The 27348-nt window shown below is 43.4% G+C and overlaps 3 protein-coding genes across 3 annotated transcripts in view; 2 read left to right on the top strand and 1 right to left on the bottom strand.

Annotated features, from left to right (window-relative positions):
• The first annotated feature begins 839 nt into the window (after positions 1–839).
• Positions 840–14105, top strand: Abraxas1 (abraxas 1, BRCA1 A complex subunit). Its single transcript, XM_032916062.1, has 9 exons — positions 840–975; positions 2969–3059; positions 3547–3583; positions 5974–6040; positions 8598–8791; positions 10762–10881; positions 11016–11100; positions 13035–13146; positions 13486–14105. The coding sequence occupies exons 1-9, from the start codon at positions 889–891 to the stop codon at positions 13908–13910; spliced, it is 1218 nt and encodes a 405-aa protein (XP_032771953.1). The 5' UTR covers positions 840–888; the 3' UTR covers positions 13911–14105.
• Positions 14106–15780: 1675 nt separating this feature from the next.
• Mrps18c (mitochondrial ribosomal protein S18C) lies at positions 15781–21800 on the bottom strand. Its single transcript, XM_032916060.1, has 6 exons — positions 21664–21800; positions 20511–20572; positions 18245–18328; positions 17163–17220; positions 16297–16356; positions 15781–16212 (listed from the first exon to the last, which is right to left on the bottom strand). The coding sequence occupies exons 1-6, from the start codon at positions 21752–21754 to the stop codon at positions 16136–16138; spliced, it is 432 nt and encodes a 143-aa protein (XP_032771951.1). The 5' UTR covers positions 21755–21800; the 3' UTR covers positions 15781–16135.
• Positions 21801–21865: 65 nt separating this feature from the next.
• Helq (helicase, POLQ like) overlaps positions 21866–27348 on the top strand; it is a 43148-nt gene continuing 37665 nt past the window's right edge. The window contains 2 exon segments of the mRNA XM_032916061.1: positions 21866–22236; positions 23459–24158. Of these exon segments, the coding sequence (XP_032771952.1) occupies positions 22057–22236; positions 23459–24158 (880 nt within the window). The 5' untranslated portion in view covers positions 21866–22056.

The following is a 27348-nucleotide window of genomic DNA, read 5'->3' as shown; positions in this document are numbered from 1 at the left end:
CCCTCTTCTGGTGTGTCTGAAGACAGTGTACTTGCATACCTGAAATAAATAAATCTTTAAAAAAAAATGTCTTTTAACAAACTCTTCCTCTGCTTTATACTGTTATTCCGAAATTCCCTAGGGGGAAAGAGCACTCTACAAGCTATTAGTGGCCGCAGAGTGGAGCTGTGCCCTTTTCCTCGTTGCCACTGACAAGCCAATTGTGGCTATTACACAACAAAACCCGGACATGCAATTCTAACTCAGTTCAGGAGCACGCCACTTTGCCAACTTTCACTTACTTAAAAGCCATCATTTTTTATAATTGTGTATATGCACAATTATAAAATACGTCAATTCCTCACCTTCCCACTTACTTTACTTATATCAAATGATCCAGCACAATCTGATCGTGCTTAACATGAAACTATCACAATGGTAAAACCTATGTAGTCTTTAAACCGGACTCAGTTCATAATTTTCTAATTTCAAGCAAACAAACCATAGAACCAAATACACACAAACAGAAGAATGCAACACGGCTGGAATACTAGAAGATAATCCCCAACCACCACTGGTTTATTGGTCTTCTATAAGTTCCAATAAAAGAAGGGCAGTGGAATACAGTTAGAAAACCCAAACGAGACATACCCGTGGTATTAAAATATTGCTAAGCGACTCTTGTTTACAACCATTAGCAGCCTTAAACTAACCACGCAAGCCGCAAAAGGCGTTTCAGCCAAATGGGTGAAATAAGGACCCTTCCTGGGCTAGAGGGCGCTCGCCTTCTCGCCAAGCGCCTCCCGGTGCGCAGGCGCAAATCCCGCCCACCTAGGCCCCGCCCTCATTCTCCAGCCTCCCGTCAGGCGCCGCGATAGTGGCTGTGGCGGTAGCGACTGAGGCGGCAGTATGGAGGGCGAGAGCACGTTGGGGGTGTTGTCTGGCTTCGTGCTTGGCGCGCTCACCTTCCAGCATCTCAACACAGACTCAGATACGGTGAGCCGGGCGCGGCTGCCGACCCCGCCGCCCCTGCCCGCAGTCCCGTTCGCCCGGCGGGTTCGCGGACCGGGTCGCCCTCCCCGCCTCTCATCCGGGTCCTTTTTATCTGCTCGCGCTTGGACGTGAAGGAAAGTTCCCGGGGCCCTCCGGCTCGGCGAGGAAAGTCGGGTAGCTTTCCTGCCTCACTACCCAGCCCTTTGCGAGGGATCCCGGTGCCGTTCCTACCAGCAGCGCGCGCCGCTAGACTGGGGAGGATAGATACTGCTGCCAGCCGCAGGGGGTTGGCCAGTTCTTGGGGCTAACCTGGCTTGAGACTCTAAGATCCGGCTACTTCTGTGCTCCTTTCCGTTACAAACGCAGTTTGTCCAGGATCAGATGTGTAAAAGCATTTTTAAGCCTTTGCCTACTTTCGAAGCCAGTGAATGAAATTGAAAACAAGTTTTAAGCCTGTCTTTTAAAACTTAAGAGATTAAAAACTTACCGAAAAACGTTGAGTTCTGGCAGTAGCATCTCATAGTAAGTTCTAAAATGAGTTGGGGACTGCGCTAACATAGTGCCGAGAGTACCGTACTGAACAGTTTGGAGTTACACTGCGAAGTGTTGGCTCCTTCGCTATAAGTGTCAGATCTGTCTCGCCTAAAGTTGCTTCTCAGCACAGTCCTAATGATACGGAGTGTACATGGTGTGCATTACATCGAAGCACCAAGAGAAACAGGTGGCATCTTTGAATGCGTGTTGTGCTCACTGGGCAGCGCGTACTAGTGTCTCCACAGGAGGATGGTATACAAACTGAAGCACTTCATATTAAAAACGGACATGTGCATCTCTGGGACTTGTTTTAGATGTTCAGTGTGAATATAAGTAAGCTGCCCTAACTCTGTAGTTTATGAGATTAGCCCTTGTAAACTACATCTTGGTGTTAGACCCTCGTTTCTCAGATACTTTAACTATAGTTTGTTTGTTTGTTTGTTTGGAGATTCATTTATTTTTATTTTATGCGTATGTTACCTACTGAACATCTGTGGATCAGACATGGGCAGTGCCCACGTAGGCCGGAAGAGGGCATCACATCCCCTGGAACTTAATTGGAGATACAGATGTGGTCACTGAGAACAGAACCCTGTTCTTTTGCAAGAGCAGCCACTGCTCTTAATGACTGTATCGTACGTCCAGCTCAACTAAAATTTTTAGAGTGGGTTTCTGAATAATTGTACTTTTCCTAGTTTTTAACACTGAGAGTATCAAAATCAAGAACATTTGCTATTACAGATTTTTACCCATTTGATTCTGTTAAAACACTGGGACCTTCCTTTATGTTTTTTTGATTGATTATTTTGATGAAACGGAGGCAGGGCATTATAAATTAATTTTAGTGAATAGAAGAGTTCACTTGATCTTTAAATGCACCTAAAGCAATACCTGAGCCACTGAAATGAAAAACAAAAGAAAACAAAACAAATCTGCCTGTATTTTAAAAGAAAACAGGCACACAGTAGACCTCTTGGGAAGCAGATGCTGTAACTGAATTACCAATCTTTGTATTTTTTTCATATTTTTAAGAGAGATTTAAATCTGAAAACATTGATCACTTTGGCATTCCATAGCTAAGAAGCCTCCACTGATGTCCAGAAATATGCATAAAATCCAGATTTGGCTGCTCATTTGGAATATCTTGTGGGCTTTACTCCCTCTCTCCAAATGCCCACAGGAGCCTTGTGCTTCAAGACAAACTGCTCTCCTGGGCTCTTATACACTCTCCACTTCTATGCTTGTGTATGCCTGCAAGGTGCGTCACCCTCTGCCTTCCCAAACTATTACCCAGCCCTTTAAAGTCAGTTCCATGCTGTCTCCCTCACACCTTTCCCAGTTAGCCATGTGTCACGACCTGTAACACTAGCATATAATATGGAACTGCTGGGAAACTATGCTGAGGAAACACAACACTGATCCCCCCAGTGCTTCATACTGCTGCTTGTGTTTACTCTCGTAGGAGGGTCTTCTCCTCGGTGAAATGAAAGGTGAAGCCAAGAATAGCATCACTGACTCTCAGATGGACAGCGTTAAAGTCGTCTACACAATCGGTGAGTCACTTGGTTCTGTGGTTTTGGTAGTTTACATGCTGAGTGTAAGCAGCATAAATGTTGTCACTTTTACAGTTTAGTTGTGGGGAATACACACATGTCTAGACTTGTGTGTGTTTAAACTGTTAAAATATATACTTTAATGTTTTTGAAAGCACTACAAAAAAGAAAAAGGAAAAAAAAAAGATCCCAGAAACCAAAAGCTTGGGTGCAGTGGTACACACTTAAAGAGTGGAGGCAGGAGGATCAGGAGGTGAGCTCTGCACTTTGGCCCTGTAACACACGTAGCTGCAGGTGGACTTCAGGTTGGACATGTCCCTGCCTCTCTGGAGAGTCACTTGCTTTCTGAGTAAGAGTGGTCTCTCTAAGGGTGTGTCTCAAGAGGGAACGAGTACTGCATAGTGAAGCTCCAGTGTGAGGTGAACGTTCCTCATTGTGGTGGGCAAGCAATTAATATACTCATAACTAGAACTCCTTTTTCTTCTAGACATTCAGAAATATATTCCATGCTACCGGCTTTTTAGGTGAGTAATAGTATTAGTAAAAACAAGTAAATTATCTGTTATGAAAATTGTTTGCAAGTTAAATAATTTTAAAAACTAACAGTATCTTAATAACCAGGCATGGTAACTTAGTGTCTTGGTTACATGAAAGGGTTTTTTTCCAATACCCAGAGTGCACTAGTCCATGCCAACTGCACCTGCATTTCTTCACTAGTTACTACCTTATTAGTATTACCTTTAGCTGCTTTCCACTGCCTCTGAAAAACCAGTTTTCTTTGAGAATTGCTTTTTCTTCTCACACACAATCTTTTCGTTGCATATTATAAATTCATGGCCAACATCTGTTCTGTTACTAACAGTCACCAAGCAAACAGATACAACCATAGGATGGTGTCATTTTAAAGACTGTTTTATGATTTACATCAGCCACACAAGAAAAACAATCACTGTTGTATGTACACTCACACACTGTATACATGTCTAAGATGGTCTGAGTCACAGGGCATACATGTGGGGGACAAGGGTATGACAAACAGCATGGTGTGTTCTTAAACGGAGAGGGCAGGATGTGTCCGTCTTCTTCTAGCCTATACTACACACTGGACATGCAGATGTATTCATGAATGAGGAGCTCCTAGTGGAACCTCCTAAGAAGGATGTCGTAGGGCTTCCGGATCAGCAAAGGATGAAGAGAGAATAAAAGTGAACCTGAATTTCTGGGCACCTACATTAAGAGTCAGGCTAATCTAGTAGTCCCTGAGCTGCAGAAACCACCTGATCACTAATGTCTGGGCCTTGTCAGTTCTGAAGGTAAAGAGGACATAAGGAGAACTATCTGGAAATACATCTCACTCATAAAGTTGCTCTACGCTTCGTCTTCAGTTAGAACCAGAATAATAAGCTGAAGTTCACAATTTAATGGAAACCACAGAACTACTTAGTGTAGTGATTCTCAATCTGTGGGTAGCAACCCCCTTAGGGGGTGGCTGGAATGATCCTTTTACATGGGTCACCTAACACCATTAGAAAACACAAATATTTATGTTATGATTCATAACAGTAGCAAAATTATAGTTATGAAATAGCAATGGAAATAATTTTATGTTTGTGGGTCATTACAACATGAAGAACTAAAAGGGTGCAGGCTTAGGAAGGTTGAGGACTACTAACTTAATGGTAGGACAAAACTACAAGAAATGGGATTTCTTTTTGTTGGTTTGTGTTGGGTTGGGAGGTGGGAATGCAACCTGGGCATGTATGCTAAGTAAGTTTCTGCCAAGTCATAGACCAGACTCTAGTATTTCTAACAACCCATCATGCTGGTCTGTCCCCCCTTACAAATAACATAGGTGAATATATTTAAAATGAAGTCTTCTGATGATATCTCTTGAAGTACAAGTTAGATACGTGTTAATGCAGTTTTATTGGACAGCCCTACAAGGGTTGTGAAAATAGAACCCTGCGAGCTGTTTTTATACAGCCCTTCATCTAACAATATCATAGGGGAGTGAGAGAAAGAATATACAGTAGAAAGCAAGCATCGATGGGTGGAGAAGTTTGAACTGTTCCTGCTGGCTGTTTACATATAAGTTGTACCACTCTGCACTAACTACACTGCTTCTCAGACTTTCCAACCGAATACACTGGTTTGTTCATCTCAGAAGTCTATCTTGAAACCCAAAACTTAGTAACTTAAAAATTAGCACATAGGGGTTGGGGATTTAGGGGCCAGGGGTTAGGTCCCAAGCTCCAAAAAAAAAAAAAAAAAAAAAAGAGGAAAAGAAAAGTTAGCACATAAATATGAGTTCTTGTTTTGGTTTTTGGTATTTGAAGACAGAGTTTCTCTGTGTAGCCCTGGCTGTCCTGGGATTTGCCTTTTTTAGACCAGACTGTCCTCGAACTCACAGAAACCCTTGTGCATAAGCAACGACAAAAACACTGGACTAAATCAGATGTATCCCCCCTTCCCAATCTCCCCAAATACCCTGAACAGACAGCTTTGGAATCATCAATGAATCGTCCTTTCCTTACTGCTCTTCACCACTCATGTATTCTGTCATAGGTCATCAGGACGTCAACTGAATTGTGAACGAGAAAAATGAATGGTCTGATTCTTGTATTAATGAACACTTTTCTGTTCTGTTTTAGTTTAAAAATGTGATAGGCAAACTCATACCTGGAAGTTTTTCTGTCCTTTTTTGTTGTCATTGCCTATAGACATAATGCTTCTACCTTTAAGTGTTGATTTTTAAGTTCTCTCTACTATTATTGGCGCTCACAGGATGAGCGAGTGGAAGCGCATTTTGGTTGCACAGTACAGCTTAGGAGTGACTAATGTTAAAGTGCTAATAAAACTGTTCAGATTTTTATCTTATTTGAAAACTCTTTAATTTTGATTTTTATTTTTACAGCTTTTATAATTCTTTAGGTGAAGTAAATGAACACGCACTGAAGAAAATTCTTTCAAATGTCAAAAAGGTATTACCCTTTCTTTGTTAATATTATTTGCACTATTTTGTGATCCTAAAAACAGTACTTTTACAGAACATTTAAGCAGTACTAATGGCATTCATTATAGCATGTAAGAAAAGACTTATTCTTCCCATAAATGCAGGCAGTGTGTCTCTAAAAGCAAAACTACTCATTAAAAGTATCCATCGTGGGGCTAGAGAGAATGCTGAGTGGTTAAGAGCACTGGTTTCCTCTTGCCCTTGCTCTCCCTCTCTTACCCTTTCCCTCTTCCCCTGTCCCTTCTCTTCCCATTCCCCTCCCCCCTTCTCTTCATGTGCTTATGGCTGGCCTCTACTCTACTCCTCTCCTTCTCTACTCTGCTCTTCCTTGTCTCTTTGGTTCTTTTTTTTTTTTTTTTTTCCGGGCTGGGGATCAACCCAGGGCCTTGCGCTTCCTAGGCAAGCGCTCTACCACTGAGCTAAATCCCCAACCCTGCTCTTCCTTGTCTCATCCTTTCATTAAACCACTCCACGTGGAACCAAAAAAAAAAAAAAAAAAAAAAAAAAAGAGCATTGGCTGCTCTTCCAGAGGACTTGGGTTTGGTTCCCACATGGTAGCTCACAACTGGATACAAATCCAGTCCCAGGGGCTACAGTGCTTTCTTCTGTCCTCTGTGGAGACATACACAGTAGTACACGCACATAGTACACAGACAGACAAGCAGGCAAAGCATACATAGAAAATAAAATGGAAAAAATATTGTATTACTATGATTTACACTGACGTCTGGCTGATTGCTTAACCACAGCCTTTTCCAGTCTGATTTATTCTAGGGTTAGTCCGTTTCTGTTATTGTCACATGGCTGAATTTTATTACTAGTGTTATTATTTATTGTCTTAGGTGCTGAATTTAAGTAGCTGGGACTTGAGGTGTACGTCGCAGACCCTGGCTTGGCAGTTACTCTTTTATATAAATGTAGTTTCCTATGTAGCAGTTACATTTAAACCCTCCATATAATTTGTGTTCAAAAAAAAGTTACCAAACATTGAGAATCCCACCCCCAATCTAAGCTTCTTTTGAGGTATGCATTTTTGTCTTTAAAATTGTATATGTCTGAGAATAAAAGGAAATTTCAGGAAAAGTTTCAGTCACTTGGGATGGCAACACACATCTGATTTTAGAATGGAAGTAGATCTAGATGTAATCCCAGGTATATAGGAAGCTAAGACGGATGGATTGGATGGATTTCAAGTCTGAGGCCTGCCTAGGCAACCCAGTGAGATCCTGACACCTGCAGGCAAAAAAAAAAGGGGGGGAGGCTACGACGTTGTTCTGGTGCCCGGCTGCCTTGCACAAAGGCTCTGGGTGCAGTTTTCTACACTGAAGCACAGGCCTGACGCCTGAGCTCAGTCTGTGGAAACCATCTGGAGGAGGGGAGAAGGAGTCCTGTTTGCTGTCCTCTGATCTCCCATGAGTAAAGCACTCAAACATACCTGCATATATGCATAAATACACACATACACATGTAAGTATCTTAAAAGAAAATGGGTGGACTTAAAAAATTATATTTGGAACCAACAAGATGGCTTAATGGGAAAATGCGCTGGCTTTGAGGCCATGACCTGAGTTTAATCCTGTGGACGAACAGGATGGAGGAGAGAAATGACTTCACAAGGTGTCCTCTGACCACCATACCTCACCTCCACATGCTCCAGAGCATGCCCCATGTGCACACGGCACGTGCACAAACAGAGTTAATGTATTTACTCTCAATTAGATTATTTAGGAAGTATATCTGTGAGGACAGTTTTCTTCAAAAAGAGTGTTTTGTTTTTGAAATAACCTCACCATGTAGCCCACTTGGTCTCTGAGCTTGTTATTCTCTTCTGTATTCCAAGAGCTGAGATTACAGGTACAAGAGCCATTTCTAATTTCTTGGCTTTAATGTACAAATAAATATATGGTAGGGTTTTTGTTATAATTACTATTCAGTAATGAGAATTATTTTTGTTTGAGTTTATTGATGTTAATCATGAATTTGTTGGAACCCGGGTCTTCATGAATGCTACATAAGCATTTTACCACTGAGCCACACCCCAGTTCATAGTGATCTAACACCAGCCACACTTGCTGCCTAGGAATCCTGAGAAATGCCAATGCTGTTACTGCTCATAGTAGGGAGTCGCTCCCGAAACCATACTCAGGTCTGTGTGAGCACTCGGTTTGTTAAATGTTAAAGTATGTACGCTAAGATAACTTAAAAAGCTTTGTAATTGGGTCTGTTTCTGATTTATATAACTGAAGCTTTACCAACAGTTAGAAAAGCCATTTTAAGACAGGTGGGTTTTGATGCCTTTGATCCCAGCACTTGGGAAGCAGAAGCAGGTGGATGTGAGTCTAAGGCCAGCCTGGTCTACAGATGAAGTTCCAGGACAGCCAGGACTACAGAGAAAGGCACTGGCAAATGTTTTTGTTTAGTCTTGTTGTGTCCCCAGGCTACACCAGTGTTCTGGAGCCACTGGGTCACTGGGTACACGGCAGCTACTGCTTCAAGACCATTAATTTTTCCTGTATTCTCTTCAGACTGTGGTGGGTTGGTATAAATTCCGTCGTCACTCGGATCAGATAATGACATTTAGAGAGCAGTTGCTCCACAGAAACTTACAGACGCATCTTTCAAGCCCAGAGCTTGTTTTTCTGTTGTTAACACCAAGTATAACAACAGAAAGCTGCTCCACTCACTGCCTGGAACACGCCCTGTACAAACCTCAAAGTGGGTAAGTAGTGGTTGGCCCTGGCTGTTTTCAGTAGAATTGTTAGAGCACTTTGTAGCCCTAAGTGTCTTCATACAGTGCTGCACTGGGTGTCATAATAATGGGAAAGTAAATCTTACTCCTGTGCGTATGGACTGGTCTAGAAACAGACTCCTCAGTCTGATGGCTGGCTTACTGCAGTAAGTCCAGGCACTTCCCTTGGGTGTACTCATAGTCTCCTTGAATATAAGAGTTAAGAGAGTACTGCCAACTGAAGTTAATTATATTGCTTATGTTGCTTATGGAAGATAAGATAAATCTCAACGTAATACCTGAAAGTTGGAATTTCACTTACTTCCAACACTAGGACTAGATGGAACTAGACACTTTGTTAAGATTTTGGAATATTTGCATATGCTCACTGAAATATGTTGGGATTGGGACAGGCTCAAGTCTAAACAAAAGTAAATATATATACATATATATATATCCTATAAATATAACCTGGTCAATTTTTTTTTAACAATATTGCTTTTTTTTGAGTCAGTGTAGCCTAGGCTGGCCCTGAACTTGAGGTCTTACCACCTGAGTCTCTCTATTGCTAGGATTAGATAATGGGTTATCATACAAAGCTTAGAACATACACTGGTACAGGCCTGGCATGTGAAGGTCAGATGGGAAATCTTCCCTTTGTTTTTACTGTTTCCTTGAGACCGCTAAGCTGGATAAGGAATTGACAGATTGGCTTGTCTGGCATTGAACTCTCAATCTTCCTGTGTTAGCCTTTCAAGAAATTATTTTGTGTGACAGTGTTCAGAAGTTTTCACATTTTAAGCTGTGTGTGGTGGTGCACACTTACATCCCAGGAAGTAGAAGCAGGAGAGTTTCGAATTTGAGGTCAGTTTAGGTCACATGATGAGACCCTATCTCAGAGTCCAAGGTTTTGGACCAGGGATGCTGAACGTATTTGTTGTGCCCTTTTGGTGGGTGAGGACACAGTGCAGGGTCACACGCAGGCAAGAGTCCCTGCGGAGCTTCATCTCCAGCAAAGCTCCTTTTCCTCCCCCACTTCCTTTCAGAGTCTCGGGTAAGTATGGCAGTGCATTCCTTGTGCTTGGGCGAGTGCAGGATTGTGAGTTCAAGGTTACGCTCAGATGTATGGAGCTTGAAATTAGGTTGGACTAAAAAAAATAAATAAAAACAGAAAAAGGACTGGTGACATTGCTCAGCTGGTAAAAAGCTTTGTCCCTCAAGCCTAAAGACCTGAGTTCCATCCCTAGAACCTTCATTGGAAGAAAAGAACCAACTTGTGACATTGTCTGCCAACACTAAAACATTGAAAACGTACACACAGTATAATAAAGGTTTCCCCAGTGTTGCTTGTCATGGCCTTTCAACTCTCGTTCTCCTCAGCCCCTGGGGTAGCGTTACTTCCTTACTTCACATGCCCATGGCAGGAGAGATAGCCATTAACCTATCTTCACACAATCTTATGCTATGTACTTCTTGGCTTTGTTGGCTTTTGAGACGGGGTTTCTCAGCAGCTCTGGCTGTCCTAGAACTTTCTTTGTAGATCAGGTTAGCCTCAAATTTGACCTGCTTCTGCCTCCTGAGTGACATCTTTTAAAGGCTAGTTGCTTCAGGAGCTAGAGATGGGTCAGCAATTAAGAGCACTGGCTGCTCTTCCAGAGGATTCCCAGTACTCATTCAACAGCTCACAACCATCTGAGCTCCAGTTTCAGGGAGATGTGACACTCTTTTTGGCCTGTGAGGGCACTAATGGTGCACAGACATACATACATGCAGGTAAAACACCCATATGCATAAAGCAACAAAAATTAAACAAAACTAGCTGCTTTGATTTGGCTCATCTGGGTAAATTCTATATTGCTAAATAACGAGGTGGGGAGTATTTTAATGCTGTTAGAGTGGCCATACTGATGGCAGATGTTGTCCTTTTATTTTAAATTTTATTTTAAATGTTTTTTCATCAGGCTTTTTCATAAGGTACCTTTGGTGGTTACCAATCTGGGAATGTCTGATCAACTGGGTTATAAAACAGAGTCTGTTTCCTGTACATCCACTGTCTTTAGCAGAGCTGTGAGGACACACAGGTAAGACTTACTCACGGGCAATAAAGGCCAAACGAATCCTCATGTAACTGGGAATATTTTCACCTCCATGCTTCCTTTTAGACTTGTCTGCTTAAAGCTCTGTATATTTACTGAAGGAAATCATTTTCTTACAGTTCTCAATTTTTTAATGAAGATGGATCATTAAAGGAAGTACGTAAGATAAATGAAATGTATGCTGCTATACAAGAAGAATTAAAGGTAGGTTAACAGAAAGCACATAGGGACCACTTCAGAGCTCACATCTACAGATGGCTCTAAATTGTTTCATAGAAACATTGGCATTTGTGGGGCTGAAGAAATGGCTCAGCAGTAAGAGCACTGGTTGCTCTTCCAGAGGTCCTGAGTTCAGTTCCCAGCACCTACATGGCAGTTAACAAATGTTTGTAATTCCAGTTCCAGGGGATCTGACACCCTCACACGACAGAAAGATAGGTAAAACACCAATGAACACAAGATAAATAGAGAAATTGTAAAAGAAAAATTGGCATTTGTTGGGTGTGTATTACATTCTTCCATAAGAGAGACCACTACCTCTGTGAGTAGCTATACAAGACTAACTTTGTTCTCATTATTCACGGCTATATTTTCTCTTTCTTCTTGTTTGAAAAATGGTCTCACTGGAGCTCTGGCTGTCCTGGAACTTGCTGGGTAGGCTGAGCTGACTTTGGACTCAGAGATTCTCCTGTCCCTGCCCCCCAAATGCTAGGATTAAAGGCATTTGCCACCAGGCCCAGCCTCGTTGTTTTTGTAAAATGAAGGGAAAGCAGACATTTAGAAGCACAGTCATCTCTACAGCATTAGAGTTTGTCTTATTGTTTCAGTGTAGCTCACTGTAGAGAAGATGAATCCTAGCTGCAAGACAGTTATTGGGCCAGTATAAAATAAAGGGGACAGGATTGAGGATGAGTGGAATCTGGCCCGAGAGCTGGAGAGCTGTACCATCTAAGAAAGCCGAGCATAGCCTTGACTCATACATAATCCTGCCCTCACCTAAGCACAGGGATTACAGAAACGTGCCACTGAGACCCTTTCTTTATTCATTTATGATTTGTGTATGTGCCATGCTGTCTGCGTGTACACCTGTGTGCCAGCAGAGGGCATCAGTGCTCTTTATAGATGGTCATGAGCCACCCTGTGGTTGCTGGGAGTTGAGAACTTCAGGCCTCTGGAAGAGCAGTCAGTGCTCTTGGCCACTGAGCCCTCTCACCAGCCCCTGAGTGCTTTCTTAAGGGAAGGGTTAAAAAGGTTACATCCTTAATTGGACAAAGTGGCCCAAAGTTGTTCCATGGGCGTGGACTACGGTCCTCACTGGGCCTCAGGCCCTGGGGAGCTGCCCTGTGAGGCTGTGCACGCAGCTCGGTTGGTGCAGTGCTTGCCTAGCGTTCACAGGGCGCTGACCCCAGCACACAACAGTGGTGGTGCACACTGCAGGTGTGCAGCCCTGGGGAGCTGAGGCAGGAGCTTAAGGTCATCCTTGGCTGCATAGGAAGTCGGAGGCCAGCCTGGGAGACACAAGGTTTTCTCTAGTAAGTTGAAAACTCATGAGTCCAAACTGGGAATATCAGTCAGCATCCTTAGTTGAATATCTAAAAATCTATTTTCATGGTAACCAGTCTTTCATGATTCCCTTAAAACAGTCACCTTTGTCTTATTTTAGTTGTTTGGTTTTGTGTTGTTTCTTGGTGTTGTGACACAGGCTCTGTAGCCCAGGTTGGCCTTGAACCCTGCTCTAGAGGATAACCTTTAACTGCTAATCCTGCCCTGCATCCTAAATCTCAGTTCTGTTTGGGGTGGACATGGGGACTTGAGGCTGTGCTGTGTCACTGAGCTCTGTCCTCAGCCCAGGGTATATATTTTATTTCAAAACAAATTTTATCTGATTTCTATAATCAACAAAATATCTGGTATATAAATCCAGAAATAAATGGAAAATTAACACATCCAAAAAGCATGTTAGTGTCTACAAAGCAACAAAATTGTTATTAGGGTCTTCCAAAAATAATTCCAAATTAAAAAGTAAATGGTATTTTACATTTTATACCACTTCTCAGTGGTATTATATTGTGAGCCTAGATTCCCATTAGTATGAAACGTGCAATTTTTTTAATCTGTGCCCTTACTGTATTTTGTAGACTATATGCCAAAAAGTTGAACAAAGTGAACGAGAAGTAGAGAAACTATTGATGGATGTAAACCGATTAAAAGAAATTAGAAAAAAACAGCAAGCACAGGCTAAAGGAGCAGGTAAGCAGCAGATGGACACACAGACTGTCTTTCCTCTGCTCTGGCTCAGTGGACAAGCCGGCTGCCCTAACTGATGTCCTGACGTACTGGGATTATGAGTGGTGACTACACTGTGCCCTTAGGTCTTCCCAGAGCAGGGCACTGCAGTGGCTGTGCTGTGTTTGATAAAAAAGTGTACAGCTGACATAGAATAGTATGACACATGAATAGAGATTTGGTGTTATGTCATTCTTATTCTGAGTATTCTGTCTGTTGGAATCGATTTTTACGTTGCTGATACAGCTAATTATCAAAGATTGTGAAGCAAGTGCGTGTTAAGCTCTTTCTTATTTCCTTTAGGAGAGAAGAGCCAAAACCATCCCCAGGAGAACATTCTCCTCTGCCAAGCTTTACGAACATTCTTTCCAGAGTCTCAAGTTCTTCATTCTTGCGTTATTTCTTTGAAAAATAGACATATTTCTCACAGTGGGTGTAACATTGACCACCATCTTGATGTGGTGGATAAGCTGACCTTAATGGTGGAGTACGTTTACAGCCCTGAAGCTAGTCCAGCACCTGCAGCCCCACTGAGCAAACGTAAAGCTCTAGACACACAAGACCAGTGGCCTGTGAAGAGACCACGGCTGCTAGAGTCAGAAAGCAGACCTGGGCCAGCATCTCGAGGCAGTCACCAGGACAAAGCCTCCTCAAGCAGCCTCGATATAGACACAGAGGTGGGGAGCCCGGAAGATGATACTGACTACCCTCGCTCTCCCACGTTTTGATTCTTTGTAGAGGACATTTTTTACTAGACTGGAGTTTAGGGCACTTGTTTTATTTTTACTCTTTGCTTCCTGGAGTAATAGAGTTCATGCTTTTACTCTGTTCAGCTGTTTGTAATACATGGATATTTTTACTGTTCAACTGCTTATAATATATAGGTAAGTTAATATTTTATAAAGTATTTTAAAAATTCTTTATGTATGTGTGTGTATATATATAGTTATATTTACATATATAAACTTAGGGTGTGGGAATTATGAATGGTAGGCAACTTCTTTACCACTGAGCTATAATCCAGATGTGTTTGTTTATTTGTTTTTGGGTTGGTTTTTTTGGTTTAGCTTGGGTGTTTGGTTTTTCTGGGAGTTTTTTTTTTGGGGGGGTGGTATTGGGACAGGGTCTCTCTGTGTAGCTCTGGCTGTTCTAAGCTCACACATATCTACCTGCCTCTGCCTCCCAAGTCCTGAGACTAATGCTGTGTGCTACCGTGTCCAGTCAGCTAAGATGATTTTATTTCAAAGCCACAAACCTCCTAGCTCTCTCCCCCCAGCCCTGGAATTGTTGAGGGAAAGACATAAATAGGTGCATTCTTTTCAACTAGAACATTCTTCAAGTTGGGAAAGGAGACACTAGCCTTATTCACCACCTGGGAAGAAGCACGGGCGTCTGTAAACCTGGGCCTCAGACCTGGCTCGGCTGGCACAGGCATCTGTTGTCAAGACCGATGACCTGAGATGGACTCTGAGGCTCCTCCCACAGGCTCTTCTGACTTCCACACACATAAGGACCATGGCATATACATGAAATCCCCATAAATACATGTAGTAAAAATGTTAAGGTTTGCAAAATCTTATTTTTATCTAAACTTTAAGATTCTTACTGAAGAGAGCCCAGCAGTTAAGAGTGCTTGAAGCACTTCCAAAGGGCTGGAGTTTGGTTCCTGGCACTCACATTAGGCAGCTAACCACCACCTGTTACTCCAACTCTAGGAGATCCGTTGCCCTCCTGTGCACTCCTACACACGCACTCATGCACACACACAGAGAAACATAAAGGAACAACTCTCACTTAAAGTGACTACAGCATGCTAAGGGGGACTTCCTGATTTGCATCTATACACAGTTCCTGTTCTATGGGTTCAGGCTAGATGGCGACTTGAGCTCAAGGAATCTCAGAAACAGTCCTTGTAGATGTATTGTCTCTTCCCCTGTGGTATGACGTGTACACATGGCCCCCTCATGTCCAGTCAGTGGGTGTTAACACTGAGTGCACACTCCACCCCTGTTCTTCCACTTGTTACTTCCTAGAGAAACCACCCAAGATGGCCGTGGCCCTCTGATCTGGGTGTGGATATGCACTGACTACATGGAGTCTGAAGCCTACCCAGAGGGTGATGTAACACTGTGCAGGGCAGGAAAAGGGGAGCCCCTGTTGTCAACGGCTCCTACTCGCATCACAGGCGACTGAAAGCGGGTTGTGGATGTGCTGTCCTTCCCTGTAAGAAACAGTCTGTTTAAGGATAGGCTGGTCCAGGGGTACACAGTGTATCTCACTGAAACTGGCCCAGTATCAATCCCAGTGTACATCTCTGCAAGGAGAACCCTCATAACCAGGTACAGGTAAACATTTACTGGTTATCCTCTGGCATTTGCCAAGTACACACAGTTTTGTTCTGTCTAAACCCGGGCCTACTGGTGTGCACATGGAGGCAGTGCCTAGCACTGACAAGGCAGAGGTGAGAGGCTGCCCGGAGCTTCTTAATCAGCTGGTCTAGCCTAAGTGAACTTTACATTCCGTGGAGACACACTGAGAACCCCTGTATCAACCTCTGGCCTCCAGAAACCCCTGTGCACTTGCACACAAAAACGAAAATGACTCCAAGCAAATTTAATGCCACAGCCGTTAACGTGGGATTCAAACAAACACTCTGACTTTCTAGAACCATTCCCCTAAAACCATCCCATCATAAGAACAGAATCTGCGCTGGGTTGGGATTCTAATAGAAGCCCTCTCCTTCCATAATCTGTACTATAAGTTGTGACAACCATGAGGAATCACTTTACCAAAGTGTACAGTATCCATTACCATCAGAAGCACTGCCTAGAGCGCACTCACTGGGGTGGAGAGGACTAATTCATCCTAACCCACGGAAAGACACAGCTACTCAGATGAGCCGAGTCTGCTGACAAGAGCACTCCCAGGCTTATTGGCAGGAACGTTACAAAATTTATTCTCGGTATCTGATGTTGCAAACTTTAGGGTCTTTGAGATATGCCGGATCCTTGTATGTAACTGGCATAAACCCTGTAAAGAGATAAGTAAAGTTCTTGACAAAGATAATGAGCAAAACCTTAGAGTGGTCCGGCTCGGTTGTGCAGGTGAACCTACCCATTTTCTGAGCTCGCTTAATGGCTTTAGTCACTTCCTTCTGCTTCTTCCCACAAAGACCTGTGAAAATAGAAGAGGTGCTTCTACATGACCGGGACGTTATTACTACATTCACAACACGTTATTACTACATTCACAACACATTATTACTACATTCACAACACTTTCTAAGTTGACGATGCCAAGTTTTCTCTGCGAAGAGCCAGAAAGGTAAATCTTTTGCGGGTCCTTTGGTCTCTCACACTACATTCTGTTACTGCAGTAACTGGGTATCAAGTGAACATCCATGTGGCAGAAACAAAACAAACATAAAACCAAATGACAGTTTGGATATCAGTTGCTGGCACTAAGTTTTAGTCTAAAAATGGTAGTTTAAAAATGGATTTGGTTTTATTTTCAATTGAGTGCAGATGCTTGCAGAAGCCAGATATGCTAGGAACTGAGGGTGGTCTAATCCTTGGTAAGAACAATGTGCATTTTAGGCTGCTGGGCCACCTGTCTAGACTGAAGACCCCGTTTTCCTGTCTTCCTGAAGCCTAGATTTCTCTATGTTGTCACCCTGTAGTTACTGTGAGTAAAGGCACTGAAGATAGTTCTCCCGAAGGACCTAACTCCGGGCCTTGTGGTTTAATCGTGACTTGGCATGGTTTGAGGACCTGCCAGTCTCCTGAAATAAAAGCAGTCGATGCAATTCTTACCTGCACTTACTTTATTTCTTCTCCGTTTTGAGACAAGGTGTCTCTGTGTAGCCCTAACTGTCTCGGACTCACAGAAATCCACCTGGCTCTGTCTCCAGAGTGCTGAGGTTAAAGACGTGCACCACCACACCCAGCTTACAAGTACATTTCTTTGATTAAAAAAAGTACCTGTTATGTGCCTTCCGTAAATGCATCCGGTAAATGGAGAAATAAACTGGGACAAAAGCTGTTTGGAGTTATGTAGAGGGGATAATATTAGTATATTTGTTATTCAGCCCTAAACTATAAATTTAATTTTTTATAAACATCAAGTTTTGTAAACATTTAATGTTTCAGACAGAGTTAATAACATAAAATAAAATGCCTTGTAGCAACAAGCCATCTTTACAAGTTAACATCTAGTGTGTCAAAACTCCACAAGACCAAGTGTCATAAGTCAGCCATGTGTTTAGTGCTGTGGCTACTGACTCCTAAGCTACAAGCATCTAAAATACTGCTGCTCACAGCCAGTGAGTGGGCCTTTGCCCTGCCACGGCGGGCTGTCACACACGAGGGCATCTACGCTAACTTACTTCCGTAGAACACGTTCAGAACACTGTCTAGGTACTGTGGCTCTTCCCACAATTACTGCTGTACTGTAGTTTTTACAATTTGTTGCATTTTCTCCTTCAAAAGTGGCTATTTTACACTACCATAAAAACACTTAACTATAATATCACATCATTCACTCTCCCTAAATTTGTTACTTTGTTTTGTTTCGAGAAAAGGCTTCTCTGGGTAGCCCTGGCTGTCCTGGAACCCCCTCTGTAGACCAGGCTGGCCTAAGACTCAGCAATCCTGCTTCTGCTTCCCTAGTGCTGGGATTAAAGGCGGGCACTGCCATCGATCGCCCAGCTAAACCTACTGTTCCTAATTTGCTGAAAGCTTAAGGAGAAATAGTATTTAAAACAATAGCATAGTGAACTGCAAAGGTCAACTTCCCAAGAGGAGCTTTCCCAAAACACGCATCTATCAATGTGCATGAGCTTCTGTGCAGAAATAGAAAAAGGAGAAATAGTAACCCAAATACTAGTGAAACGAGGGGATGAGGGCTCCAAATTGAATAGAGCTAACATAGGAAGTTATAACAAGATTTGATATCTTGAAGTTGCTGATCCAACCTACATAAAACCTGCCGACAGTGCCAATCCTCTGAGCAAATAAACAGCAGACCCCCAGTCAAGTGTTGCAGAGGGAAAACCAGTGTTCACCTGTACATTCTTGTAATCTACACGTTTCTCACACAAGACGCACTTCTTAAGAGGCTCCTTATAGGGGTTTTCCATTGGGATTGGCTAGGATAAAAGGAAATCTCATGAAGAAAATGGGTTGAGACTCAATCAGAGAAATTAAAGCTATAGCTACATTTATACATTTCTATACAAGTACTTTATTTTGTGTCAGTCTGGCTAAAGAGAGATTGCCACCTTAAATATCCCGCCTTGAAGCAGAAAAGGATTTCCAAGATAAGTTGATTAAAGGATTCTTGCTCGAAAGCTGTGTTTCAATTGCATATAATCAAAGTATCTTTGTTTACTTAAAATTAATTCAATTAAAAGTTTATTTCAAGACAGTTGCTTGGTATAAACATAATTCATTTCCTTTTAGATTAATTTATTAGAAGTATACATGTGCTAAGTCATTTATCCATCCACAAATGTCCTGCCAGGTGTTCTTTACCATTTCACTTTATAAATACAGTGTTCAATGGTTTCCTGCAGTACGAGGTTTGTTACCATCTCCTTCATAGAATGCTATGTGGTCTGTGGGCCCTGCACATTTTTCCACCTTGCTGTTTCTGACACAATGCCTCCCTCTATAAGTATAGTTGTCACCAGTATAGTGACATTTCAAGTTTTGGTGAGCATACTAACAGGATTCATTGTGTGAGAGGTGTGTGTGTGTGTGTGTGTGTGTGTGTGTGTGAGAGAGAGAGAGAGAGAGAGAGAGAGAGAGAGAGAGATTTTTGTGTGTGTGTGTGCACATGTGAATGTGCATGCCCCTGTGTAATTATGCTTTGTTCTTATTTACCTTCTGCTGCTCTCAATCACCCGGCCTCTCTCCTCTTTCTAGTTCACGTCTTCATCCCCAATAACATCCCTTTCTGCTCTTAGGACTAACACAACATATATATTCCATGAACCTACCTCTTTTGTCCCTCCCCTGCCCTTTTTCTCTTTTTCTCATCACAATCCTTTTTCAGTGTTCCTGTTTTGTTTGGGGTTTTTTGTTTGTTTGTTTGTTTGTTTGGTGTGTCTCCTAAAATAAGCTCTCACTGTTAGCTCCAGCTGTCCTACAACTCGCTATGAAACATGGTAATCTCCAGTTCCCCATCCTTCTGTGTCAGCCTTCCAAATGCTGAAATTACAGGTTGTACCACCATACCCTGGCACAGGGTCTTAGTTTAGAAATGGCTTTGAAATCTCTAGTTTTCCTTAATTGTGATGAAGGAGTATGACTGTGTGCATCTTTCTGTGTGAAAGAAACAGAATTTCCATTAGTCACACAACCTAAAAAAGAAATGTAAATTCATCCTTCTAAAGTATGATGCAAGAATTAGATGGATTCACATTTGTGTAAACAACTTCCTAGGTATTTAACAGTTCCTTTAAGATTTCTTTGATTTCTTGCTGTTTTGTTTTGTGTTTTTTTTTTACACTTGATTTTAGCCAAAAGATCAAAAAGTGATTGTTTTTGTTGTTGCTGTAGCCCAGGTGGCTTCCAACTCATAAGCAGGCTCCTCTGGCCTCCACTTCCTAAGTGCTATCACAATGTGTGTGTGTGTGTGTGTGTGTGTGTGTGTGTTCACCACCGGATCTAGCGTGCCCTGAACATAAGCCGTATCCCTTCTCAACTCCAGCTAAGTTCTTGAGTGCATGTTCACAATTTAAACCCATAAAAATACACCCACAGTTCAGAAGCAACTAGTTGAATGTCTTATTGTAAAACCTGAATTTAGATCTTTTATCAAGGTAGCCTGTTAACTCTGACGAATGAGATGAAGACAGTGCCTTCCAAATTTCTATTACTTATAATTATCCTATCCACCAAAGCTATCTTTAGACATTCTCAAATCAAGTATCCTTATATTTAAAGAGAAATATATTACAGGCTGATTCTAGGAATTTTCTTCAAACCCAAGTGACTATAGTCAATAATAGGTAACCATTATTTTGTCCTATAATAGAATTTCAAACACTTAAAAAAAAAGGTAGGCTGAATTTGGAAATTAATTAGTAATATAAGGGGGGAAATCTAGGGCTGGCAGGGTGTCCGTGGTTAAAAGCACTGCCTAACCTTACTGAGTACAGGGTTTGGATACCAGCACTCACTCACATCCAATAGTTCACGACCACCTCTTAATTCCAACTCCAGGAGAATCCAATGCCCTCTTCTGGTTTCCACAGCTGCCCTCCCCCCATGTACACCCAAAGAATAAAATAATGTTTTCTTTAAAAAAATAAAAAGGAATCTTACCAGGTCTTCATTGCTGGTTACCTGTTCATACTGTGAAAAACATCTTCTCCATGGCACAGAAACTAAAGAGAAAATGCGACGACATAATTGTTTTAATTTGCTGAATATCTAAGACTTACAGTTTTTAAAGAGGCTAGATGAACCAAAAGGCACAATCATGAAACATCCTTTTCGCACAATGATTAGTTAACATCCTGTTAGATTTGGGACACAATAGGACTCAAAATGAGCGATTCCAAAGGCTTTGGATAAAGGTCGTAATGTGTGTGTGTGTGTGTGTATTACAGTTACAACGGATTGTAACACAAATATGTCCAGAAACAACAGAATTACTGTCATTCCAAAGGGAAAATTAAAAGATTCAAGTTGACAAAGAAGCATAGAAACAAAAACAAAGTTAATGGTTGACTACACCGTGCAGACAGGAGCCTAGATAGCATAACTGTTTCCTGAGAGGCTTCATCCAGTAGTGGATAGAAACAGATGCAGAGATCCACAGCCAAAAACAGTCGGTGCACAGCAAGTTTTATGGAGAGTCGGGGGGAGGGGTGGTGTTGAGAGAGTCAGAGGGGTCAAGGACACCACAAGAAGATCTGCACAATCAGCTAACCTGGGCTCATGGGGGCTCACAGAGACTGAACCACCAAGGAGCTGGCCCTGGGCCAGCTACACACTTGTAGCATTATGTACACATTGGTCTTCATGTGGGTTCCCTAACAATTGGAGTGGGACCTGTCTCTTATTCTGTTGCATGTCATTGGATCCCCTTCCTCTCTCTGCGCTGCCTGGTGGAGCCTCAATGGGAGAGAATGTGCCTAGTTCTGCGGCGACTTAATATCGGAGGCTGCGGTGGTACCCAAGGTGGGCATTCCCTTCCTCTGAGGAGAATGGCTGAAGTGTAATGGTAGAGGAGGGGTTTGTGAGGATAGACTGGGCGGAGGGGGCTGCGATCGGGATGTAAAGTGAATAAACAATGAGGAAAAACAGTTGACTACACCTCAAAGTCCTCTTCAGCTCTAGGAAACCAGTCTAGGGCGAGTCATGCTTCCCACCTATCTCAAACCTAATCGTATAGAATCATTTTGCTAACAGTGAAGACCCCACCGACAATCGGAACCGGAGTGCGGCTGCAATGCCATGCCGGACATTTTACCCGCGTGAGTTGCGCGATCCGTGAAGCAGCCAGTCGCGGTTGTCAAGTTCTTCCTCCCTATACAGCTGCGCAGAGCAAGCAGAGCTGCCATGGTTCTCCGCCCTTCCTCTTCCTTTCCGTTTCCCTAAGCGCCCCCGACAGGTCCCGTCCGATATTCTTCCCCTGCTGGCCCGCGATGCTTACGCAAAGGTTCCGGTGCGAACGTAGCCAGGATTTCAATGCTCCGTACCTTTGTGTTCCCGCGCTCCCCGGGCCGGAAGTCACGTGACACACGGGCTGTGCTGCAGAGAGATGGAGAGCTGATGCTCGGTCACTTGCTTACGGCTCCAGACCCGCGGCACCAGCTCCGGTCTGCACCGAGGGCGGCTGTCGCAGGGACTCTGGGCCGTTGTCATGGAGGAAAGTTCTCCCCGCATCCGCCGGCGGGTGTCTGTCCGCAAAAGAAACCGCCGCAGCCTAGAGAGCCTCGGTGCCGCCCGGGCCCCAGCCGAGCTCCAGCCCGCCGAGGACACGGAGGACGAAGCTGCGGCTGGGAGCCGCCGGCGGAAAACCGGGAGCCCGGAGCCCGCCCAGGTACAGCCCTGCTGAGTGCCCGCATCCCCGCAGGTTCACCCGTTCCCTTCATCACAGGGGCTGCGGTGACAACCGCGTCCTTCCCCCGCCCCGGGCATGGCTAAGCGGGGACGAAACCGCCCTCTTCCCAGGTGCACACCATTGACCACTTAGATGAGTAGCCTTCGCTCGCTCTCCTCACCTTTGTTATCCATGATCTCCAGCACTTGGGAGACCCTTAAACACCTGACTTCTAGGTGGATGTGAAACCTACACACTCCCATCCCCGTCGAAAGAAGTGTTCGCGGGCCAATTAACTGACTTGACAAACGAGAAAGAGAGCCCTACAAATGGCTCGTTTCTACTTTACTAATAAAACTTTTTTATTGATAATCCATTAAGTGCTACTTACGTTATTAAACTAGCCATATCATGTAGATTTTACAACAGTAACTGGGTCCTAGGAAGTTGAGAGACTGAAGTTCGGACTCAATAAATAATTATTACCTCCCAGTTTACATCTTTTCTGTTCAGTAAGCCACCCTGCATGAGTGTGCACATAACTGTCTCCAAATTCAGAATGGAATTTCCTTCTGGGGTCTGGTGGTACAGTCAAGATTTTGTATCAGACTGGCTTCTACGTTCCAGCCTGGGCCCGAATTACTGTAGTTACCAGAAGCATCTATTGAACCAACAACCCTGTATATGGTTACCGTTCTTTCATTTCTTGATGCTTTAGCACACGTTTAAGAATTAAAATGCCAAAGACGAGGTAGGGGGATGGAGGGTGGGGCTCAGCGATGGAGCCTGGGGCAGGCCCTGGGCTCACACCACAGCACCAAATAATTTAGCATTCCAATATCACCCCTTGTGCTGATAAGAAATAAGAATGCTTACTTAGAATGTCCAACACCCTGGGCTTGATCCCGGCACCTCATAAAACCAAGTATGGTGATGGCATTCAGGAGACAGAAGTAGGAGGATCAAGGATGTGTAGCCTCTGTTATATGAGAGCCTGTACTGACTCAAAAATATTTTTAAACATCCTGATATCCATGATAACCCAGCAGCGCTATTTAGGCAAGTCAGAACCACTCTCTGGACTTGTTTCTTTTGTTTGGTGATGAAAATATGTGTTCAGAGGATAAATTGCATATAGTGATATATTTGGGGATAGCCTTTTGCTGGAACTTTTTTTTTAATGAGGATAGAATTCATTTATGTATCTTTGTTTCCTTTTCAGGAAAATGACAGTGAAGAGGACATGTTTGGTGACTATAACAGCTTTTCAGAAAATTCCTTCTTAGCTCAAGTCGATGACCTGGAGCAGAAATATATACAACTGCCTGACTGTGGGAGCCGTGATACAGACTCCGGCACCAAAGATCTCTGTTCAAAAGGCCTCGGGAACAACCTCAGCGTTCCTGCTGTAGGCGACTTCACTGACTCTGAAACCAGCGGGCACATAAAGAAGCAGGGTGATCTAGATATCCCTGTTGAGCCAGAGGCTGGAGGTGATCTTTCATTCGATATGCCTTCTTCTCAAATCTTATACTTTGAAAGTATGCAGAACTCCTCAAAAGATTTGGGTGATCAGTCCACCAAGGGAAGAGATGGGAAGTCATCGAATGAAGAATTGCCTCATAGCCACAGAGAGCAACCCCAGCCAAAGAGCGACTTCTCTGACATCGGTGGCTCCTCAGAGACGAGCAGGAGGAGAAGTATCAAAGACTGCCTGAAAAGTGCCATGACTGGGAATGCCAGGGCCCAGACCCCAGCATTTCCCAGGAGTAAACAACTCAGGGAGACACTGCTGTCTGAGGAGATCAGCGTTGCTAGGAAAGCCATCGAGTCACCGTCAGATGATCTTGGTCCCTTTTATTCACTACCCAGCAAAGTGAGAGACCTCTATGCTCAGTTGAAAGGAATCAAAAGACTATATGGTAATGCTTCTTATAAAAGGGAAACCAATCTCACAATACAGATAGTATTATGATATTAATCCAAATCGGTGGGAGCAGGCGACTCCCTGGTTCTGTTTCTCATCTCCAGCGACAGGAATATCAGTTGCGTTAGCCCTGCATCACTGTCGTGGACTTCTTTCCTTCCATATGTATGTCCTTCTCAAGCCTGGCTTTGTCTCTTGCCGAAGTAGCCTTCGGTCCGCCCAATCTGGGCCCTGTTTCCAGAGCAGCTTCTCGTTCCACTGTGCACCACACAACTGAATTCTCATCCCTTCATTCTCTGCTTCTGACTTTCTCCTCTGATTGGCTTTTGCTGTTTCTTCGGCAGTCGTTGAAATCCCTTTGAATGCTCAGAGCCTTAAGTGAAAGAAGTCGGTAGTAGCAGTTAAGAATTAAACACATTTAAAGATGGCTAAAGATTTAAGTGCAAAAGAGACAGCAGTGTGGAGGCTAGAGAGTTGGCTTAGTGGTTAAGAGCACTGGCTGCTCTTCCAAAGGACCCAGGTTCAATTCCCAGCACCCACATGGCAGCTCACAACTACTTCCAGGAAAGCTGACACCATCACACACACACATACAAGCAGGAACACCAGTGCACATAAAATAAAAACCATTTTTTAAAAAGACCTCAGTAATTATTTCATGTTTTTCAAAAGTCCTGCATCCTTGCATATATTTCAGAGAGACCATGGTAAACAAGGGGACAGCAGCTGACATACTAGGAGATCAGTCCGTCAGCCATCACTGAAAGCACCACTGGGAGAACTTCTAAACTCTTTGAAGACCTGGATTGTCAGAAGACAGGTTGGAGACGTAGAATGATAGGAAACTAATCGCCACCTTCAGACAGTAAGAATCTGAGACATTTTAGATGGCTGTTCCCTTAGAACTACCTGGTTCCCGGCACCCACACGGTAGCTGACAGCCTTCTGTAACTCCAGGTCCAGGGGATCTGAGGTCCTCTTCAGACCTCTGTGGGACTAGACATGTGCTTGTACACATAAACATGGAACCCAAGGCATTCTAAATTGTGAGGCACATGGCTTGTGAGGGAACAGCTGAGTATTGGGTATTGTGTACAGCCCTGCAGTCCTCGCCCTCAGGAGGCGGAGGTCAGAAGATCAGGACTTCAAGGTCATTCTCCGATACATAGGAAGTTCTAGGCCAGCCTGGGCTACATGAGGCCCTATCAGCAATACTGAAGGGACCTTCTGTTACCCTAGGTACATGCTAACTTGCTTCCCTCTGCCCTTCTGCCAGCTGCTTTGTTCAGTCCCAGCCTGCTACCGAGGGGATCCCTTGAGGGAAGGAGCTTAGGGCTTTCCTGTTTTGTTTTGCTTCTGGGGTCGGTAGGTATTTTGTAGTATTCGACTTTGAACCCATGCTGAATTACATCCCCAGCCTTCGTGTTTTCAAACAGGGCCTTATAGCACAGACTTGCCCCAGACTAATGATCTTTGGGATCTGTGTCCCAAATGCCGAGATTACAAGCGTGTGCCACGCTGTTCAGCCAGGATGGGGATGGAGCTCAGCGTTCATGTCCCTAGCACTGTACGTAGATACATGCTTTAGAGAGTCCTCAACTGCCAGGTTGTGCGGCCTCTTTAACCCTGGCCATTTTACTTAAGCAGTGCACTGTTTAAAAGGGGAGAGTACTGTAGTTATTTTTACCAACCACACGATAACTTAATTATAATGACTGTCAGTTATATCCGTAGTGTCTAATAAAAGCCTCAGCAAGCAGCTTTGCATAAGTGAGGGCAAGTGCATGTGTGCACACGCATGTGCGGCTAAGTTTTGGTATAACACCTGCAGTTTCATAACTGGTGGGTGAGACCAGTCTGAAATACTTAATTTACATTCTAAGTATTTTGGCTTATTTACCGTCTGGAGATCAAACCCAAGGCCTTGCACATTAAACACACACTTTACTACTGAGATGAAACTCTCAGCTTAATTTCTTTTAAGATTCACTTCTGTATATGAGTTCACTATACCTGTTTTCAGACACAATGAACATCGAATCCGACTGTTACTCAGGCATAACTATTTTAATGCCTTGTTTTGAGGAGGGATCTCACTGTAGCCCTGGCTTGCCTGGAATTCACAGCCGTCTACCGTCTCCCTAGGACTAGGATTAAAGGTCTGCACCCACTCCCGGCCTCACCTTTAAAACAAACATATTCAAGCCCTTTAAGTTTGGGATGAATTCTCTCAAACTATTTTAAGTGTATAAAATGCTCAATTATAGACTCAGTTTTTAACTTTTCTTCTATTTATTTTTGTATACTTGTATGCGTATGTGTGGGTCGCACATGTGAGTCAGGACAACTTGTGGGGTTCGGTTCTCTCCATTCACTGCGTGGGTCCTTGGGATCAAGGCGTGGCAGCAAACATCCTTTTGCAGCACTGAACCCTCTCACTAGCCCTACATTCCCATTCTTAATTACGTAATTGCAGTAGCTTTCTTAATTCCCCACCCCCCAACCCCAGTACTCATAAACATTCCGCAGGTACTGTTTGCACCCTTCTCCATGTCCATGGAGAATCCTAGAGGAAACGCTGACGTTCCAAACAGATCCTGGCAGCTGATGTTCTCATAAACTGTACAGTGGTTTCTTCCCTCTGTAGTCAGCTCTGGACTTTCTTTCTTTTTGTTTTTTAAGATTTATTTATTTATTATATAAAAATATACTGTAGCTGTCTTCAGACACACCAGAAGAGAGCATCTCATTACAGATGGTTGTGAGCCACCATGCGGTTGCTGGGATTTGAACTCAGGACCTGTGGAAGAGCAGTCAGTGCTCTTAACCACGGAGTCATCTCTCCAGCCTGGCTCTGGGTTCTCTGTGTGCGACTTTTCCCCCTTCCTGTTTGTAGGTTACTCGCTTTTATGTATGGATTATTTTGCCTGTTTCTCTAATGATAAAATTCTACTTGGTCTAGAGAGATGGCTCAACAGTAAAGAACACTCGCTGATCTTCCAGGGTCCTGGGTCCAAGGCTCAGCACCAGGGTACATCAAGTGTTACGATGGCACGTATGTATGTATACATATACATACATGCAAGCTAAACAACCACACAGAAACATGCTAGTATTCACTGTTAATGCCCACTTCAAATTACTTCCTTCCGTTATCATCGTTTTGATCCAGGGCCCCATGAAAC

Source organism: Rattus rattus, chromosome 11 (assembly GCF_011064425.1).
Source record: "Rattus rattus isolate New Zealand chromosome 11, Rrattus_CSIRO_v1, whole genome shotgun sequence".
NCBI lineage: Eukaryota > Metazoa > Chordata > Mammalia > Rodentia > Muridae > Rattus > Rattus rattus.
This window is presented reverse-complemented; position numbering and strand designations above follow the sequence as displayed.

Coding starts and splice junctions, on each gene's coding strand:
- Abraxas1 (XM_032916062.1), top strand. CDS start 889: ATGGAGGGCGAGAGCACGTTGGGGGTGTTGTCTGGCTTCGTGCTTGGC. Junction 3,584..5,973: donor CCATGCTACCGGCTTTTTAG/GTGAGTAATAGT, acceptor TTATTTTTACAG/CTTTTATAATTCTTTAGGTG. Junction 8,792..10,761: donor CTGTACAAACCTCAAAGTGG/GTAAGTAGTGGT, acceptor TTTTTTCATCAG/GCTTTTTCATAAGGTACCTT.
- Mrps18c (XM_032916060.1), bottom strand. CDS start 21,754: ATGGCAGCTCTGCTTGCTCTGCGCAGCTGTATAGGGAGGAAGAACTTG. Junction 20,573..21,663: donor GGATCGCGCAACTCACGCGG/GTAAAATGTCCG, acceptor TTTTCTCTTTAG/TTTCTGTGCCATGGAGAAGA. Junction 17,221..18,244: donor TAGATTACAAGAATGTACAG/GTGAACACTGGT, acceptor AACTCCAAACAG/CTTTTGTCCCAGTTTATTTC.